General features: G+C 43.2%; 1 protein-coding gene across 2 annotated transcripts; it reads left to right on the plus strand.

Annotated features, from left to right (window-relative positions):
- The first annotated feature begins 656 nt into the window (after positions 1-656).
- On the plus strand, positions 657-17762 carry cers2b (ceramide synthase 2b). 2 transcript variants are annotated; one of them, XM_080501399.1, is made up of 11 exons: positions 657-1257; positions 8816-8989; positions 9656-9773; positions 9864-9982; positions 11512-11569; positions 11816-11866; positions 13932-14024; positions 14572-14700; positions 16727-16833; positions 16947-17100; positions 17569-17762. In XM_080501399.1, the coding sequence occupies exons 2-11, from the start codon at positions 8817-8819 to the stop codon at positions 17737-17739; spliced, it is 1173 nt and encodes a 390-aa protein (XP_080357525.1). In that variant the 5' UTR covers positions 657-1257; position 8816; the 3' UTR covers positions 17740-17762. The 2 variants fall into 2 exon arrangements, with proteins under 2 accessions (XP_080357525.1, XP_080357526.1); XM_080501400.1 differs by lacking the exon at positions 657-1257 and adding an exon at positions 7200-7319 and having other exon boundaries at positions 8763-8989.
- The last annotated feature ends 1940 nt before the right edge of the window (positions 17763-19702 follow it).

The following is a 19702-nucleotide window of genomic DNA, read 5'->3' on the forward strand; positions in this document are numbered from 1 at the left end:
ATTTTCTTCAAATTAAATAAAGACCAATCCATCAAGAGGAGATTAGAAGGATCGCTACGATTGTTAAAAGAATTTTAAAAAACCAGTTGATCGTTGTTGAATTCAAAAGTAAACAAGGCCCTGTTTACACGACAATGGTCAATGCGCATTAACAGCCTCCGGCGTGAATCGCGCCCACGAAATAAAAGTTCTTCCTCGGGAGACGCTATAGAAAAGCCACAGTTGCAGTGGATCAGAACACCGGTGTCGTGTGAACGGACCCCCCAAGAGTGAAGAAGGTTTTGCAGCGCTCATTTCTGCTGCTTTGTAAAGGAGGCCCAAGACGAGATGAAAATGTGCTGAGTAAACAAATTACAATGAGGTCAAAGGTCAAGAGCCTGAAAAAAAAAACCCCAACTCATACAAGGCGGAGAAAGTGGCGTCATCCATTGAAAAGAATAATGATGCACTTAGTAAAAACGTAAACGTGTGTGTGTGTGTGTGTGTGTGTGTGTGTGTGTGTGTGTGTGTGTGTGTGTGTGTGTGTGTGTGTGTGTGTGTGTGTGTGTGTGTGTCTCATGTGCTCGGACGTCATCGGTGTCCCTCCCTCTCCGTTATCCCCTCACTCCTCCCTCCGTCTGCTCCTCAGTCTGCCCGCTCCTCCTGCCTCCTGCTGCCGGCCTGACCCGCGCCTCTGCCCGGCTCCCACAGCACCGCAGACCCCCGCAGAGTCCCCCCCCCCCCCTCCTCTCCCGGGGACACACCGCCGCCGCGACCCCCGGAGGAGGACGGGAGGCTGGAGAGACGTCGTGAGCCAGCAACAACAACAACAACAACGACAACAACAAAAAAAATAATAATAATACGCGGAATTCCCCCAAAGAAAACCGAGCGGAGCACGTTGCAGCATCTCACCTCCCCCTCATGGACACTTTTTAATCAAGTCGCGGCTGCACGAGGACGGAACGAGACTTTTAATCTCCATGGAAACATGTAAAGAGTCCGGACAGTGAAGCGGGACAGACTGCTCTCCTCCTCGGCTCCTCGACCAGCGGGCTGGGCTTCACTCTGCGGGACCGTTAGCTTTTCTTTTTTTTTTCTTCTCCTCCCTCCCTCCCTCTCTCTTTCTCTCCCCCCTTTTTTTATTTTACAGTCGGTGGGACCAAGACGACGTCGAAAAAACAAAAACGCAGATACACTTGGGTTTTTTTTTTTTCTAGGAGGAGGAGTAGGAGGGCTGGCTTGGAAACGCTTCTTTTCAGGGGGGAATTCACCAAAGTGAGTAGCGCCGTTTCACTTTTACGTCGTCGGTTCGTTCTAATGTGTGTGTGCGTGTTTTGCGGCAGACGCACGTTCTGCATCCTGTCTGCGCGCACACGTCATTACGCACTCGACGTAGGAGGCACTTCATTACACACAGCCGGGCCTCGTTTTGGCCTTTTAACTTAAAAATCAAATAAAAAAAAGAACCCTACGTAAAACCTGTAGAAATACACGTAATGCAGTGGTCCTGGGCGGCGCGTGGCTCAGTGGAAAGCAGCAGATTATGGCTCATTAACACTCCCGACAGGCCAAAACCTCCACAAGACCACCATACAGGATCACTTCTTTTTAAATACCACAGTCTTCATACACTTTGGGACCCATCGCTCTGCCACTATTGCTGTTTTCACTTACGACGGCTGTGACCTGAACGCCATTATTAATACACATGACTTAAGGAACGAAGCGCTGGAATTTATGGGGGGGGGGGGGGACGACACTGACATGCTTGGAAATGGGGAAACGTGAGGTCTTATGTGGGGATTTGAGGATGTTTTCACAACTTTGTTTATTGTTGTGACTTGTTGAAGGAAATGAATATTAACCATGATGATGTGTAATAGAAGAACAGTATAAAAGCAGCCAACAATAACACAAGTTCCAGCAGTTTGTCCTACATGGGTCTTTCTTGTTCTGATGGTGTCATCATTGTTCTTGAACATGTCCGAGCCTACTAGGACGAGAGGTGATTCATTTGGACACAGTGTCGTGGGGCAGATTCAGGGTTTTTGGGTGGGAGGGTGGGGGGGGTCTTGCTCGCAGCCCCACAGTGGTGGAGATGATCAGGGTGGGGTCAAGCGGTGGCTTTCGCTATCAAACCGATTCTCCTTACCAGTCCACCATTCAAACCATTGGCCTTCTGGTCACAAGCTCACTTCTATTCCATCCAGCTCACCACTGCCGTCTCCTCGTGGTTTCGTTTTCAAGGCTCCTGCCCCGTGTGAGCACAGGAGCAGATGTGTCCACGAGTGTTTGGCTGATAATATCTGAAAATGCTGATATAAAACCCCTGAGGCCTACTGTCCTACAATAGTTTTCTAAAATCATATACTTACCGTTGGTATGCTTTCACACATAGACTAATCAACCACATTTGTTGTTTCTTAGACAAACGTTGCGGCTGTATTTGGGATACAGTTGGTGTAAACCTGCCAGATTGCCCAACTGAAGCGCTGACAGTAATGTTGACGTTGTTTTGATTGTGGTGACGATTGTATTTTCACCAGAATGAGCAGCGTGACTCCAACTCTTTTGGTGGACTGAAGACTAAACTTCTGCCTTGAGAGGCAAACAACGTCTCTTATTAGCCTTTATGCTTGATCGGCGTGTCTTTGTGACGTATCTCTCTGTATGTGACGGTTCTATTTCGTTCATTTGGTAGCTTTGTGCCTCTTGTGTCTACTGGTAGTGAGTACTTTGAGGCCCCTCTGACCTTTCTGGGCCCCTGAGCTTGTGTGCATGAGGCCCGATCGGTAATCCTTCCTGTGGCTCGTCTTTGTTAGACATCACCCGGAAATATTTGGGAGTCTCTTCTGGTTTGTGTCGAGCACTCAATTGAAAAAGCTGCAGGCCCTCAAGGCGAACATTTGACTGTCAAAGCGATGAATCATGATGATTCCCATCATGGTTCGAAACAACTGACACGCTCGGAAGCTATATATTGAAAATCAATTTGTGAATTATTCATAAGTGAAACCCCGGCATTGATAACAGCTTTGAACTTTGGCTAAACATTCTTCTGTTTCACCAAGATATCCCTGTGGCGATCGGGGGGGAAGAAACATGCTTCAGTCACAGATCTGGCGAACCTGGACAGGAGCAGAACTCGGCCATCGCCTGTCAATGATTACGTCTAACTTCTCTTCTCCTCTGTTCGTTAAGTAATGATTCAGTCACGGCAACAGTTTGCGCTTCCTCTCAACAAAGCGAGCAGCCTCGTGGGTCAGACTAATTGCCCCCGGAGCACAGGGAACTGTACTTGCTCAAAGGGTAGAATTGGTGTCCATTCAGTCAGGAGAAGAAGATCGGCATGACAATATCACCTCCTGAGCAGGGCCCTTTTCAAATGAGTCTGCCGACTGATTGATTCTCCTCATCAATAATTCATCAGTGTCACAGATCAGAGAGGGGATGTATTGGGAGTTGACTTAGTTTGGGATCTCTTATCTCCCCCGCGGCACCGACATCTTGGGCCGATTCAACAGTTTCCGCCACTTACAGAGTCCAATCTCCTCATCGTTGAATTTTAAAGGAAGTTGTTGTATTTTTGGGGTTTGTTTGTTTGTTTCTCTTGTGAACGACATTCCAGCGGAATGTCCAAAATGTGAAGGATAGCGTATGACTCGTCCTCAGAATGCTCGGGTTGGAAATGTCCAAGGCATGACCCGAGTTACAGCTAATGAACCATGTGCACAAAGCCTGTCAGCCTCCCGAGTCGCCACCTCATCGCACAATATGTGCACTCTGGATTTCACACTGTTTTCCTATTTTTTTTATTTTTTCCCCCACTGTGATCTGTAAACTGTGTCTCAGTGTCAGATGACAACACATGAACAATGTTGTCGAAAGTTAACATGAATGGCTTCTGATATTTGCCTTCAAGTTGCATTTCAAATAAGCTTATTGATCGCACTGATAATGCGTTTAATTCCTGTTATGCTTTATCGGTATTGTTATATATTCGGATTTCTTAGAAATAAATGTTTGTTTTGAGTAAATCCTTATTTGCAGCTGGATTTTGTTTGTCGCCTGTTAATCAACTTATAATTGAACATTATATGATAAGTAAATCTGCTTATAAGAGGGACTCCTGGATTTTTATGGCTTTTGAATTGTAAAATCATGAGCAGCGGGTCGGTGCTCTGCCCCCGTTTCATAAATAACGACGATATGGCAGCTCTTCTATATTTAACATGTTTTTTGACAGAAGCTCCTGTTCGATTGTGCGACAGGCTGGACAATGTATTCTTGGATTGGAAAATCGTATTACCGAACAACTAGTCAACGTGTGCGAAGCCCGATTTCTTTGTTGTTGAACTTTTATAGACGTCATAAACCGTTCAGGAGATTATGGTTATGAGAAGCTGGATAAATGGACGGTGATAAATGCAGGGTTCATCAGGAGTCGTTGGCGGCTGCTTCGTGGTTAAACAGTATAAGATATTTGTTTAACATGGTTTCTATATGTTCCAGCAGATATAGGTTACATTGGTGATAATCTGCTACCTCCACAGTTGCCTTGTCTTGTCTGAGATTGATTAGTTTAGTCTGCATCTGCATATAGATTCTTTTGATGTGATCAACTTTTGTTCATAAAGGGAAATGATATTGTTAAAGGGAGCGTGATGATACAATAATCAAACACGGTCATCAGTAGAACAAACAAATGGATATTTGTTGCAGTGTAGAAGGATTTCGGTGCCATCATGAAGATGTACACCTTAACGTTTTAGGAAAATCAACATTTTGGTCGTGAGCTTCATTCACAAAACTATCACAATGAATCCGATGTGATCCGTACTGTGTGAGGACGCCTTTATCCAGGGAACTTAGAACAAGTTTCTACTAGTTTCAGTCAGAGGAAAAGATGAGTGCGTTCAAGGTTTCTTACGGGGAAAAAATGTTGAGTCACTGACTTAAAACCAAAACCACTTGGTTTATATGATACTGTGCTGTTCAAGAAATCGTATGATTTTTTTTTTTTTTTTTTGGTAAACTATTCATCGGCCCAGTGTTCTTTTTTCTTTTTTTTCCTCTCGATTTATCCAGCTTTGCTCCCTCATGTCATGTTGTCTGCACTCTTTAGCTGTCCAATCTCTCCATGTCAGCCATGTCAGAGTGATTTAAAAAAAAAAAAAAAAAAAACATGTGGTTTGAATGATTCATCAGCCAGCGGTACATCCTAAGTGTGGACGTGAGTAAATGGGTGGTTGTACAAGCGTCGCTGGTACGTTTTATTTGAGTGACTCACAGTCAGAGTTCGTGGTCTCATGACTCGTGTTCCTCTACGTTATTTGGCTGCCTGGAAAACTCTATAAGGAGGAGGGTGGATGGGAAGGCCTTGGGTTGCTTCATCTGTATGGTAGCAGTATGTTTACAATCTCGAAATGCACCAGGCCTCCGTACTAGGTGCCACCTCGATCTGTTCCTCAAACCCCTCCTTCAGGCTTTCCTCCTCAATTTCAAACTTTTTTTTTTTTCTTCTTGAAACTGTAATGTGGGTCCAATAACACCACAGGTTATGCAGGATCAATTTGTTCTGTGTCACATTTGTTGCTCATTTTATTGACTTTCATTTTCTCAATTTCTGTAACTGGTGGGTCATTTTTTAATCCTACTTTTTAGTGTGGATGTTTGTTCTTTTTTCTTTTTTTTTATATGAATATTTATCAGCTTTATAAGGCTGTTTGGATGACTTCTGTTTGTTTTGTTTCATACTTTGGTCATTCGGGGGTCTACTTGACTTGTAGTGGCCATGTTGCTCTGTGGTTGGTCTGCTGCTCCAAAGGCTTTTGCAATATATTTAATATACTATGATACTTTTAAGTGTCTGTTTGGTCATTTTTAATCTTTGGATTGTATTTGATTTGTCTCACTTTCAATGTTTGCAGTCGTCATTGGAGCTTTTTTTTTTTGGTTGTTTGCATTAATTTTAGTGATTTTTCTTTTTGTGGGTAATTTTTAAGGCTTTTTGTGTGTGTGTGTGTGTGTGTGTGTGTGTGTGTGTGTGTGTGTGTGTGTGTGTGTGTGTATTATCTACTGCAGCCAATACAGAGGTATTGTAGGATAGTGATGGCTATTCCTTGCAGTCACACCATAGGTTGTGAGGCTTTCTACTTTCATTTGATCAATTTCTTTTTTTTCTTTCCGTGAGATTTATAAACTCAAGAATAGCTGACGGGAAACATTATCTCTTAACAGCTGAAGCCATTCTGTGCCAGCTCTGAGTGACATCCCTGTTTACAATCAGCACATGCCCGTTATGTATATTCATAGTGAGTAGAAGAGAGCGAGTGAGAGACAGACAGAGAGAGAGAGAGAGAGAGAGAGAGAACTTCCTTCCTCCCTCCCCTGCAGGAGACATGCTGTATTTTTATTGGACCTTTGAAATGGTCAGAGTCTGGTCATGTGATCCTGGGCGCCAATGGAGCTGAGCTTTGGTGAAAAGTGCTTTACCATGCTGAATTTTTCCAGAAATATCTCAACAAGTGAAGCAAACCCCCCCCCCAAAAAAAATATCCTCCTCGATGCACACGCCGCTTCAAACCATAAACACAGGAGATGTAATATTTGTTCAGCTGCACGTCTTCTCCTCTCCTCATTGATTGTTGTGCGTAGTTGAGTCTAATTGCAGCTGTCAGTCTGGCCTTTGCACTGCCAGCACCAGCACTCAGAATCCGAGTGAGTTTTATCTGTTTTGGGTCAGATTACGCAGCCGTTTTATGGGGACCGACATGCACACAAACATGCTATTCAGCAGGGAGCTGGCAGGACTCACCGGGGGGAAAAAAAAGCGAGACGTCGCTCTGCTGAAGTGGAAGAGCTGGCGAAAAGACTGGGGGAAGTATGTCACCCTTCCCGTCCACTGCCACAGCCACCTGTGTTAAAGGAGGGAGAGAGAGAGAGAGAGAGAGAGAGAGAGAGGGAGAGAGTAGGAAAGCCCAGTTCTCCGCTGCAGCAGGAAGCAGGGATTTGTGACTAATATAACACGATGTGGAAAATAGCCGACACGCTCATCCATGACACCCCCTCATTAAGGGCGTCGCTGACCGGGCTGCTTTCTCTTGAGATGATCAAGATGAAATGGTAAATGTTGACGTCTGCGGCAGGGACAGCCGGGGGCACGTTATTCTACCTGGACGGACTCGACGTGAACATATAGACTCAATACCGATCCACAAGAAATAACAGTGACAGAGAGACATAATGGAACCGACACATATAACTCAATCATAACCTGATCAAGGAGAAACATTTCAAGATATCAACTCAAATATGAGACATCCCGAAAAAAAAAGGTACTTTCTTTAATACTGCATTTCTGAGCTTGTATGTTTACTTTTACTTTTCTTATATAGTTCCACACTTGTATATGTATTTCTACAAAAGTGAAATAGTTTTACTCGCACTGCAAATACTTGTAAGTCGAATGATGATATGCTAGATCAGGTGTCTGTAACACCGTAGGCTTGGTTACTTCTCAGAAATATAGAACATGGTGTGCCTTGGCCAACTTTGAAATATAATACTTGCATAGATATACAGACCTATTTGGGTCATCGAGACATATGTATGGAAAATAACAACTATCCCTCCATTAAACGATAGAAACATTCAACTGAACAGCCACAAAAAGTATAATTTCAGTGGTTGCATTCGGTACAAATTTGAGTTTGAGATATTACTCTTGGAGACACAAAATTGGTGGTGACATTTTTCAGGATTAACAGAAATGACCTCCTTTTCCTCTGATAAAAGCAAGTTTCAGGCTCAGAGGGGAAGTAACAAAAGGTTTGGGTTGCGTGTTGAATTGTTCATTCGGCACCAGTTCTCAGTCTCTTCTCATCAAGGCATTGAAAAAAAAACATTTGTCAACTCTGCAAAGAGATAAGAACCCGCTCACTGCTTGGATTAATCCTCACCACGAGGCACACGGCTTAGTAAAGGTCCAATTCACCGATTGTTTTTTACAGAACGCAGTGGAGTCGCTCGTATGTTGTAAAGTTAGTTACGGGCGGGAGGAGAGCGCGACATGGAGTCGCTGGCTCTCTGGGCCATTGAGGGAATCCTTCTTGATTACTGCATCGGGGTGGAGATGGGAGTGGAGGCAAAGTGGTTACAGGCCTTTGGCAGCTGCAGCGAGTGGGAGGTGGGGGGGGGGCGTCACTGTGGATCTGCAAGGGGACTCCAGAGACGTAGAGCTGCTCGGCACATGTGGATAAATCATGACTCACGTCCCTCAAATGCTTGTTCTCCCTCGCCACCACACACCCCTCCTCTCCCCAACTCTTTTCTTTTTTTTTTTGCCACTCCCTAAACTCAGCAGCAGAAATGTTCATGCCTGTAGTCACTCAGTTAAAAAACAAAAAAACAAAAGAAAAAAAAAATCCTCTCTTGCAGCTGCTACCGGCTCGGCTTCATGCGGTGGAAGTGCGAAGGAACAGATTTACTCAGTTGTTGGTGTGATTTCGGCCTCCCTTCACGTGGGCCTCCTGAGCTCTCTGCGGACTCTCGCGCTCCGTTATTATGTATTAGGAAAAACGTGTTGCCCCGACTCCCGACAAGAGTGAACTCATGTAATTCTCTCAATTGTAACTGTCTGCCTACACAGAAGAAAAGAAAAGAAACAAAACCTGTAAAGAACAGCCCAGGCCGGCGACTTTGTATATTTGACTGTAATAGGAGCCATATCACAAGTTTCACACATGTGCGCCTTACGTTTGGCGGCGTTATCTTTACAGCCAGGGTTCACAGATAGACGTGGTGCCAACGTCCAGTGTTCCCCGTGTTCCAGGATGCTGTCGCAGCTGAGCGCGTGGTTCTGGCAGGAGCGGCTGTGGTTTCCGGAGGGCCTGGGCTGGGCCGACCTGGAGGACCGGGATGGGCGGGTGTACGCGAAGGCCCACGACCTGTGGGTGGCGCTCCCCATCGCCCTCGTGTTCCTTATCATCCGTCAGATCTTTGAAAGGTCAGCCAAGTTTTTTCCGCCTGCCTCACGCGTGCTCCTTGTCTGTGTCTCGTTCAAATATTTACTTCTTTCTTTATGGCATTTAATCATTGTATTTTAGCTGCTTTCTTCTCCTTTCGTGCTTCATTCTATCTTCCAATTAAACTCCTCAATTTGCTTATTATTTCTTATCCAATTGCCTAATCTTTCTTTTATTGTGCCCCCGGTTTCTAATTAAAGGTCTACTCTTTTGAATGAATCGTATTGTTTCCCTCACAAGAGCAGCGTTTCCGTTTCCAGTAGCTAATCTTTTGGAAATCAAACAGTCATTACAGAGTCTGTTTTATTGCGCTGGTTGAGAGGCTCTTGTTCTCATTACTGCATTTTATTGCTATCTCCAACACGGCCGCAGTTATAAAGGGACTCGAATGGCGTTTGGCAAACGGGACAGGATAAACGCACCGCTGTTATTTCACTTGCATACACACTGTCAAGACGGATGATATTTATAGTGGCTGTGCTTCTTTTAATGAGCAAAGTATGTCCAGTAACGGCTGCTTTGACGTTTATATTCACTTTACGGGAAAGGAAAGCGCCGCGGCGGTGACGGTCCTCCTCCTTGTCCGTGTGTCCTTCCGTTTCTCGCCGTCACGCTCTGAACCTGGTTTTCCCGCGTTGTGCCCGCAGGACGGTGGCGACGCCCCTGGCCTCTCTCCTCGGGGTGAAAGAGACGGTGCGGCTCAAAGCCCCCCACAACCCAACACTGGAGTCCTACTACTGTAACATTACCAAAAACCCCACGCAGGTAGTCGTCTGTTCACACTGCACATTGTGACAGGGACAAAGTGCTGCATGCTAACCCCCCCCCCCCCCTCCCTCTCAATGCTGTGCCCAGTCTTCAGTAGCGAGCCTTTGCAAGCAGACGGGTTCCTCGGAAAGACACGTGCAGCGCTGGTTCAGAAGACGACGGAACCAGGACAGACCGAGTCTGCTTAAAAAGTTCCGTGAGGCCAGGTAAACCCACCCCACTTCTTTCAAACGTATACGCGCTCGGCGGGTATGGAAACAGTCGGCCACCCCCACGTTCCTCTGGCTATACGAGCAAAATTTCTAAGGGCGATAGGTCGCCCTCTATTTTTAACTTGCACTCATTTACAATGCCACTGGGTCACGGCCGCGCCACGCACGCGCCAACACAAACCCTCGTCCCCCCCATCCTGCCTATTAGCGCCGGGTCTCAGTGGCAGTATCTCTTCCCCGGTGGTTATTTTAACGCGTGAGCGTTTACTGTAACAGAAGCTCAGTTAAACCAACGGCTTGATCACCCGATAATACGAGGCTACCGGGAAGAGTCACAGCGTGGCAACGGGACGTACAAACGGCCAAGACAGTCAGAGGCACATACAGATGCACCTAAGAAATAGAATACGATGGATAAAGTTGATTTTCCACATGGTTTCATTCAAGCAGTGATGCTTCTGTATTGTTCAAATGTATTGCATATTTAAAGACTCTTTTAATAATCTTAATTTTTTTCTGAATAGTGAATATACAGTATGGTAAAGTATTAACATTTATTAAGATCACATTTTTTCAACCTCTGGTTTTCATCTGGATGCCAAAATGACCACGATCAAGATTTGAAAAATGCGCGAAACCTTTTAGTTTTGATGTGATTAGTGTCACACTGATAAGATATTGGATGCACATGTAAACACTGACGTCTATGTAGATAATCCATGCATTAATCCACACGTGTTGGCCTCAGGCCCGTTCCACCTTGATGACAGAGGCATGAAAGTATTTTGTATTAAGGGTCAGTTCACCCAAAGTACTTTTTTAACAGCAAAGACAACATCATAAAGCTTTTGCTCCTCGATGTTTGTATTAAAAGGAGAGTTTGATAAAGGAGGGGTGACTCAGGATGAGTTCATTTCATTTGGGAAGTCCTGACATTTGGAGGATGAAAATTTGATTTTTTTTTCTGGGTAGTGTTTGTGTCTCAGGTGGTTTTAAATTCTTTAAAAATGATCATGTTTTTGGTGAAATGGCCCTTTTTTTGGTGTATTTTAGTGTATTTGAGCTTTTATTCAATAAATGTGTCACATCTGATGTGTGTGTGTGTGTGGTTGTGCGCAGTCATGCATGTAACTGCATGTCCGTCCCTCCCTGGCTGTGGTGTCTTTTTACAGCGTGTGAGACGACATAATGACATTCACCCTCTGAATCAATGTATTGTGTAAGTGCATACAACAGGCGGTCTGTTTCTCCACCTCATTCCCCCTCTCTGGTGTGTCGCCCGTGCTCTCGCCGACTCCTCTTACCCCGGCGCTCTGCCGGCATGTGGCGTTTCCTCTCCGGTCTTCTGCCGCGACACCTGTACGAACCGCTGACTTGGCGGAGGAAACGGTCTAATTTCTGTCTTTGCGACCGCACGGCGACGGCTCGTGCGTCTGCTGGTGCAAATCTGTGTCCGTTGTCTTATTTTTTTCCCCATTGACTGAGTAGAAAGTGTGTTTGTATGTGTGTGTGTTCTCTTGCAGTTGGAGATTTACCTTTTACCTTCTTGCTTTCATTGCTGGCCTGGCCGCCCTCATCGATGTGAGTACTGCCACGAAAACCTCCCATCCTCCTCCTACCGTTTCCTCATGAGCACATCTTCATTTGTCACCCGTCCCTGTATTTGTAACTTGGCGGTTTCCATGGTAGTCGTTTTTTTTTTTTGTTTTTTTTCTTTGCCACGATGACCCGAACCCTGTAAGAGAGGAAGCGTCGTGCCTAGTAAGCTGTTATAAATACACCTGCCGAGCGCTGCCGTCTCGCTCACGCTCTGCCTCTCCCTTCCAGAAACCCTGGCTGTACGACGTGAAGGAGATGTGGGAAGGTTTTCCCGTGCTGGTGCGTAAAAAAAAAAAAAAGCCCGAGATGTCTTAAGTGAACTGAATGCAACAGGGTGTCTGATTATTAAATTTAGTTCCCTCACAAAGAGGCCCCCAGATGTTGTTAAATATTCCTCTGTGGTCGCAGGCTGCTCGCTATCATCAGTCAACACAGTTGCTGCTATTAAGTTACAGTCATTAGGAGGCTCATTAGTGCAGTTCTTTGGAGCAGGGTTTGCAAAGTGTGGGTGGATGACCACACACACACACACACACACACACGCATGCACAAAAGGCTTAAACCACACTGTGCTCCACCACACATGCTTTCTCTCAGGCTAAGTATTTATTTTTGGTTGAATGCCAAGTTTCCTAATGTTTTTTCTCATTATAAGTTATAATAACAGATTTTGGGATCGATTGGTAATATACTGTTCAACTCTTCTGTTAGATGCTCTAAATTTGAAGCATGTAGTCATTACGTTATATTAAACACATTATACAGTCAACAGCTGTCCGTTGCACTAAAGCTTGTTTTCTCACTTAAAACAATATCCATTTGAAATTATGTTATTAAAGTGTATTTTATTGAAGTCATTATTATAATTACCCTTTTTTTAAAAGGCATTATTCTTTTTCAGAAATAAAAAAAAGGGGATAAATTCATGTTTGAAAAAAGTGTCACCATGACAACTCTGAAGTATGTATTCCCCAGAGGAAGCTCACAGCACTGTTTTAAAAGAACAATAAATTTGGTTTGAATTGAAGTTGCGTGAACACATATAAAAATGTATATGAAAAAAAAATGAGACGTCACCCACATTTGTGAAAGCGAATCTGCTAAATGGATGTGCTGTGTTTAAAGTCGGGCACAAGGTAACAAACACTGTCCATTGAGCAGGTTTGCTTTGACAATATGGATCATCAAGCTTGTGTTCCACATCATACAGGATACTGGTAGGACTTTATGCTAACAGGTTTATGTACAAAGCCTGAAAACGATGGGCTTGTTTATAATTGGGTATATTTTAACACGTAGGAAATAGAATTGGCTCAGAGTTATGTGCTGCGATCCTTCTTAGGTCTTGCAATCTCTTTTTGAATCTCTTCTGTTTCTACTTTTGTCTCCGAAGCTTTGACTTTGTAACATATATTTATTTATTTATTTATTTATTTATTTTGTGCCATATGCAAAGTTATTTGGTGTAAAATGACATAATGTTTGATGGCCTTCTCCACCAACACCTCCAACTCCAAGGTTTCACATTTCATCCATTCACTTAATGCTGAGCCGGAGCAACAACACTAATACTCCTGTCTGCACAAGGTTACACTCTCAGTGTTTCTCTCAATTCACCCACAGAATACATGCAAGCCAAACATGCAAACTATTTGCATAAGCATGGAATCAAGCACATTTTATACAGGATGTTGAATCAAGAACAAACTTTTGATGTGGTTTGAAGTTTGACTGCAGCATGGAGCATCGCTTTCAAATTGAATTAAACTTGAGATCTATGCAACACATATTGACAGATCCTGTAACAGTTGTGATGCCTTCAGGCATTTGTTGCTGCTATTAATGGCAATTCAGCTTGTAAAAAGCACAATACTAGAATCCGACATGCACTGCGTTACGTTCAGCCTCTGCACGGCATCGTTGTCAATTTATGTCACAGAAAATATGTCACAGCAGCTGTTCAGGATATATTTACTTTACCTTTGGTCTGAGAACAGTGCAGTCTGAAGCCCGGACCTTTAATGAGAAACTGCTGAACAATATATTTGACCACGTTTAATATGGAGCCACAATGCTATCGCGGGGGGGGAAAAAATTGCTTTTCTTTATGCTGTGTCAACAATGTCAGGCTCCAGCCTCTTAAATGACTCTCTGTACGGGCTACGTTTAATAATCAAACAATCTGAAAACTGTGAGAGATTTGGTGTGCTTTTCTTTTTTGTTGTTTATATTTTCAATTTAAGATTGGAAAGTCAATCATTTGGGTCAATAAGATACAAATCTTGTCCCAAACTATTGTTGTGTAAATGAATTTGAAGTGAAAGCTCCGTCTCCTCTCCCACAGACCCTGCTGACGTCTCAGTATTGGTACTACATGATTGAGCTGGGCTTCTACGGCTCCCTGCTTTTCAGCGTGGCTTCTGATGTCAAGCGTAAAGTAAGCGAGCTTATTTCTCGAGTCAAGTCAAGCGATTGAACACAAAATGACTTGTGTGAAAAGGGGAAGAGAAAATGCAGCCATTTATTAGTCATACGGACAGTTTCAGCTTGGTTGTGATCAACTGTGCTCAAGAGGAACGAAAAAGCAGCCCTGAAATGATCAGCTTGACATCTGGCATGGACTGCGGGTGGACATTAGACTGTTGTTGCACGTGTGTGTGTGTGTGTGTGTGTGTGTGTGTGTGTGTGTGTGTGTGTGTGTGTGTGTGTGTGTGTGTGTGTGTGTGTGTGTGTGTGTGTGTGTGTGTGTGTGTGTGTGTGTGTGTGTGTGTGTGTGTGTGTGAGATAGACTTTGCTCAGCCTGGTCATCTGAGCTCAGTGTGGAAAAGTCTTTCCAAAGACACACACCGTGTTTCTCCAACACTACAGTTTAACCCCAGATACTACTTAAGCAGCATAGAACCACATAAAACACGTAGCAGATGTAGATTTCATCAAACTGTTTTCTTTCTCACTGTATAAACACGTCTCCCCCCCTCCCTCAGGACTTTAAGGAGCAGATAGTCCACCACGTGGCGACCATCCTCCTCATCAGCTTCTCCTGGTGCGTTAACTACATTCGAGCTGGAACTCTCATCATGCTGGTGCACGACTCCTCCGACTACTTCCTCGAGGTGAATGTCCTGGGAGCACCATTAACTCTGCCCAAGACTTTTAGATCGTCAGTGCACTTCACTGGTTTGTCTGCAGAATTGCCTAGAGATTAAAAGCACAGCTGGTCAAGGAGTGTTGCATCAGCCATGGAAGAGGCTGTTTAAGTTTGAACTTGGGAGATACAATGGGAAGGAAGTCATAAAACCCTTGGAAAGGATCACATGTCCTAAAATGCAATATGGTAGGTGTTCTCCAACGAATAGTTACCGTTTCAGAACAGTAATTAAAGTAATCCCCAGTCATCAATAGCAGCAGGTCTCAGACAGGTCAGTGTAAAAGTACTGGAAATACACCAACCAGCCACTTCATCAGATATACTTGTACAATCTAATTTGATCCAGTACAACACATTTGCATAAATTCTACCTTCAAACGGGTTTTTTTGGGTGAAAATTGCTTCTTTTCTTTTCTTTTTTTTTTTTTCAAAATTAGCTGCATTATATTGAGAAATATTTCTAATAATACTGCAGAATACTACAGAGTCAATGTCCTGCCGGGGTCTTAAACTCTTTTTGTTCAGTTTGATTTGGACCGGAGCGGCACAATTATAGCAAAATAATCTTTCAATCATAAAACTCCAAATGTTTACCTTTGAGTTTTCTACATAGAGTTCTGTGTACATTTCGTAAAAAAAGTACATTTATTTAAACACAGTTTATACAAAACCTGGGCGTGTTGAAATATTATAAAGTCAAAAGAATTTCAAATTTTTAACATTGTCTGCTTGGGAAAATATAGTTAAATGTCCAAAAACCATGCGGTTCTTCACAAATCCACAGCCACAGTTTTGCTTTTATGTTGATGCCACTTCACTTCTCTGTGTTATATATCCATTAGTTTTACTAATACTGGGTAATCCCCAGAGACTAGATTTGTAGAAAAGCAGTTTTTTTGTTTTTTTAATAAATCAGTGTCCTGTTTTTTTTGTTTTGGTAATTTCACCTTTGGCAAGTTCATCCTGTGGGCCAAATGACACACTCTTGCAGATATATTTAACACTGTGGTTCTTCTGGATTATGTCAGATTGCACAAATGTGCCTACTGAGGTAGCTGGTGAGGGTATATCGAGACAAACAGTAGTTTCAGGGGTAGAATTACACTTAATGGGCTGTTGGCAGTTGAAAGGTGTGTGCTCTCAGTGCTTTTCCACTGACATGTGACTCAAAGTGTTTCTTCTCGACCCGGCCAATGTGACGTGACACACCTGTTTCACTTCTATCCATTATTGACATTTTTTACACATTAGCTTAATTTGCATTGATGTTTATCGTCCCTCTTTATACAAAAACACAGTCGAGAGCAAAGCTGTTAAAACGGCACACCTGGGTTAAGTAAGGCTTACGGGGAAAATGTGCGATCTCTGCTTTTATAACAATCATGAAGTATTTAGCCAGACTGTGAAGTTCCAGGCATCGTGTTCAAAATGATTGTTAATGGGATTTTTTACAAGAGGAAAAAGTTCAAAAATTGAGAGTTCAATTCACTGATATTAAGAACTTTAATGCACTTACATAATGCAATTTAGCCTCCACTGTGCAACAACTAATGCTTATCTGCTTATGTGGGATTCCTCATATTTTTAAAACATAGTGTTATATGAGCACTTGGCCTCTAATTTTATAGAGTGGACCCTCAGTGTGACGCTCAGTGTTCAGACGCCCACTGAAACGTGATCGCAGGCTGCCACCTTGTGGAGCAAATTAAAGCTTTAGGCACTAGTCATAGTGCAAACTGGAGACGCCTGTCAGGGGTTTGCTATTAAAACACAGTAAGTTCTGAGTTTTGCTCTTCTTTTCTGTTGCATCAGATTTCATAAAGTTGCGAGTTGTATAACAAAAGACTCGCTGACATCAGTCTTACTGACGTATTGCTACGAGAACTTTTGCAGATTTTTAAGTGAATTTTATAAGATTCACACAAAAAAAACCACAAATATGATGACCATTCATCTGCAACATGTTGTTTTGTTTTGTTTTTCTCTTGCAGTCTGCAAAGATGTTCAACTATGCTGGGTGGCGAAATGCCTGTAACTACATCTTCATCGTATTTGCTGCAGTCTTCATCATCACCCGCCTGGTTTTCTTCCCTTTCTGGTACAACCGCGTTTCAAATTCTTGTTTTCAGTGTCGCCCCATAAAGAAATGTTTGTTATTTTGCTGCGAGCCTTCGTGACACTCTCTGTAACTCTCCCCGTCTCTGTTGGCAGGATCGTTTACTGTACGTGGGTTTACCCTGTTACCGTCTACGACCCCTTCTTCGGCTACTACTTTTTCAACGGATTGTTGATGGTTCTTCAGTGTCTGCATATCTTCTGGGCTGTACTCATCATACGCATAGCAGTCCGCTTCCTCACCAACAATGTAAGGAAACAGAAAAAGCAACAAATAAAATACAGACCGTAAAATCTTATTTGACATATTTTAAGGTATGAATAAATTAAATGTCACATTTAAAATACACGCGTCGATATGGAGTTGAACTTTTCTAAAATTACAAACCTAACTTTGAGAAAAGTTTCTGTCACTAAATCCAAATTTCATTAATAAAAGAAATCAACAAGGAACTTTTTTTTATATGTGAAATTATGCATCAAAAAATACAACTGTGGTATTGAGTCATCTTTTAAGTTGTAGAATAAAAAGTGAAAATCTACTGTAGGTGTATCAACCAACCAACCAAAACCTTGATTGTAGTTATTCTAAATACAGACAGCAGACTGGAGTTTTCTGACACTGACCAGAGCTTCAGGACAGTTTGAGGAGAAGATCTCCTTCATGATTAACGACCTGCTTCTCAACGGAATTCCCTCTTCTCCCGTGTTTGTTCAGGAAAAAGTAGATGATGAAAGGAGCGACAAAGATGAAACGGACGAGTCGGAGGAGGAGGAGGAGGAGGACGAGGAGGAGGAGGAGGCAGAGGCGAAAAATCACACCAAGAAAAATGGGCCGTTGCTGAACGGCCACTCGGTCCACAACAACAACCACAACAAGACGGAGTGAAAAACAAAGCAAGTTGTGTGGAGAAGGACTCATATCCCCTCGGCAGGGGAGGGAAGAGGAGGGAGGGATGAAAAGAGAGAGAGAGAGAAAAGAAGGGAGGGAGCAAGCAAATCCCTTCAAAAAAAAAACAGAACAGGACGCAACCGTATCCAAGGAAATGAAGACACTGTTACTTCACACACAATCACACACTGCAGAGACCCAGATGATAAACACTACAATGAGTGGCACGGAAAAATGGAATCGTCGCCTTTGTTTGACGTTCGTCCCCCGAAAAAATCTTCAAGGAGACAGGGGAGAAAATGGAGAGGAGCAAAGTGTGGAGAAGACAGGATGGTGGGGGGGGGGTGGGGGGTGGGGTGATGCTGCTTTATTCTAAGCTTTCATGTTCTAACTGTGTGCCTTAGAGCCAGCTGATGGCTGTTAAAAAGCCATTTTGAAGCTTTTCTGCTTTGGAAAACGTGTCGCTTTATTCCGGTTTTTTTTTCTCCTTTGTTTTGTACTAAAAGAACAAAAGTGAAAGTGATGATGAACTGAGGCGAGACAATAGGGCATTTATTTCCCTAGTTTTTTTTCCCCCGTCTATGCAACCGCACTGTGTGACTGTCCAGCTTTTGTACCGTCTTTGCACAAACATGCAGCGTCGCCTATAACGAAGTAATAACTGGCAGTGGGACCGTGTGCCTCTGCTCCCCAGTGCAGCCTGGGCCATCTTCAAAAAAGGAATTTGGTTTTCAATATTGTAAACTGGAAAAAAAAAGAAAAACCACAACAACTTTTAATTCAAGTTGTTTTTAATCCAGGTTTTGTTGGGTTCCTGCTTCCGATAGATGTCTTAAAGCAGTGAGAAACAGGCCGGACATGAGTGCTTCCCTCTGATCATGGTGAAGGTCACTTTCTCTGTGTTTCATCTCAAGTGTTTCGATGCCGCTGACGACTTAAGTCGACGACTCACCGTGTGTAATCTTCGCCAAAAGTGTGGTGCTGTGTCGAAATGCAGGACTTTTATCAAACACGATTAATCGAGACAGTATTCCTGATTTTACACACACACACACAAGGGAAAATGGGCCAAATTTCTTCAGCTCACTGCCTATTAGCTCGGGCCATGTTCGAGTGTTTAAGTGTTGATTCTAAATGATTTTAAAGTATGAATCGGATGATTAGTGTTTGACGAAACGTTATTTTTCTGCACCGATGGATATGTGAAATGATGAGTGTTCCAGTTTTGTTGCCATGCTTTAAAGCTTTTGTACGTAAAGTGCCTTATCTGTAACGTGTGGGAAGCTCTCCGGTCTTCACGCCCTCTCCATTTCTTTTCCTGTTTCCACCTCACGTCAAGAGCAAGTGCATCGTCTCTCCTCGCTGTTTCACTCATCGTTCGCTTCTCTTCTTTCTTGAATGACCTTTTTTTTTCAAACCCACTCTCATTCCACAGTCATCTTCTTTTATCACTAACCCTGACCAACCAGCAAACCTCTCTTCCCCAGTGACACAGAAGAAAAAGCTGTGTCCTTATTACAGTGTTATTTTTTTTTTTATGTTGATATTTTTTTTTCCTTTAAGTATTGTTATTAATGATAAAAGCAAAGATTGTGAATCACAGAGAACGAACTCTGAACTTGTTTCTTGTGTCTTCATTATGTCTGCAATGGTAACGCCAGGAGAAAAAAAAACCCCATCAGAAGTTTGGTTTTCTTGCTTTATGGACAGGATAGGACAAGATGCAACGGGATAGGAAAGATGGGCAACTGCCCAGACCCCCAAGCTGGTAACAAATTAAAAAAAATTTTACCTTTTAAATCATCTGATAAGATCCCAGTGCTGCAGTTCCCACTGCTGGAGTAACACTGAAAAATCATGAACACCAAATGTGATTGGAATTAAATAAAGTTGAAATAGAAACATGAATGTGTTATTAATCCCAGAGGGAAATTCTTTAAAAAAAAAAAACAACAACATG

Source organism: Blennius ocellaris (genome assembly GCF_963422515.1).
Source record: "Blennius ocellaris genome assembly, chromosome: 8".
Classification (NCBI taxonomy): Eukaryota; Metazoa; Chordata; class Actinopteri; order Blenniiformes; family Blenniidae; genus Blennius; species Blennius ocellaris.

What these genes read in the sequence shown, in the direction of transcription:
- cers2b (XM_080501399.1), top strand. Translation starts at nt 8,817, where the DNA reads ATGCTGTCGCAGCTGAGCGCGTGGTTCTGGCAGGAGCGGCTGTGGTTT. An exon ending in GGGAAGGTTTTCCCGTGCTG is followed by an intron (nt 11,867 to 13,931) that starts GTGCGTAAAAAA and finishes CCTCTCCCACAG; the next exon opens with ACCCTGCTGACGTCTCAGTA. An exon ending in CTTCTGATGTCAAGCGTAAA is followed by an intron (nt 14,025 to 14,571) that starts GTAAGCGAGCTT and finishes CCCCTCCCTCAG; the next exon opens with GACTTTAAGGAGCAGATAGT.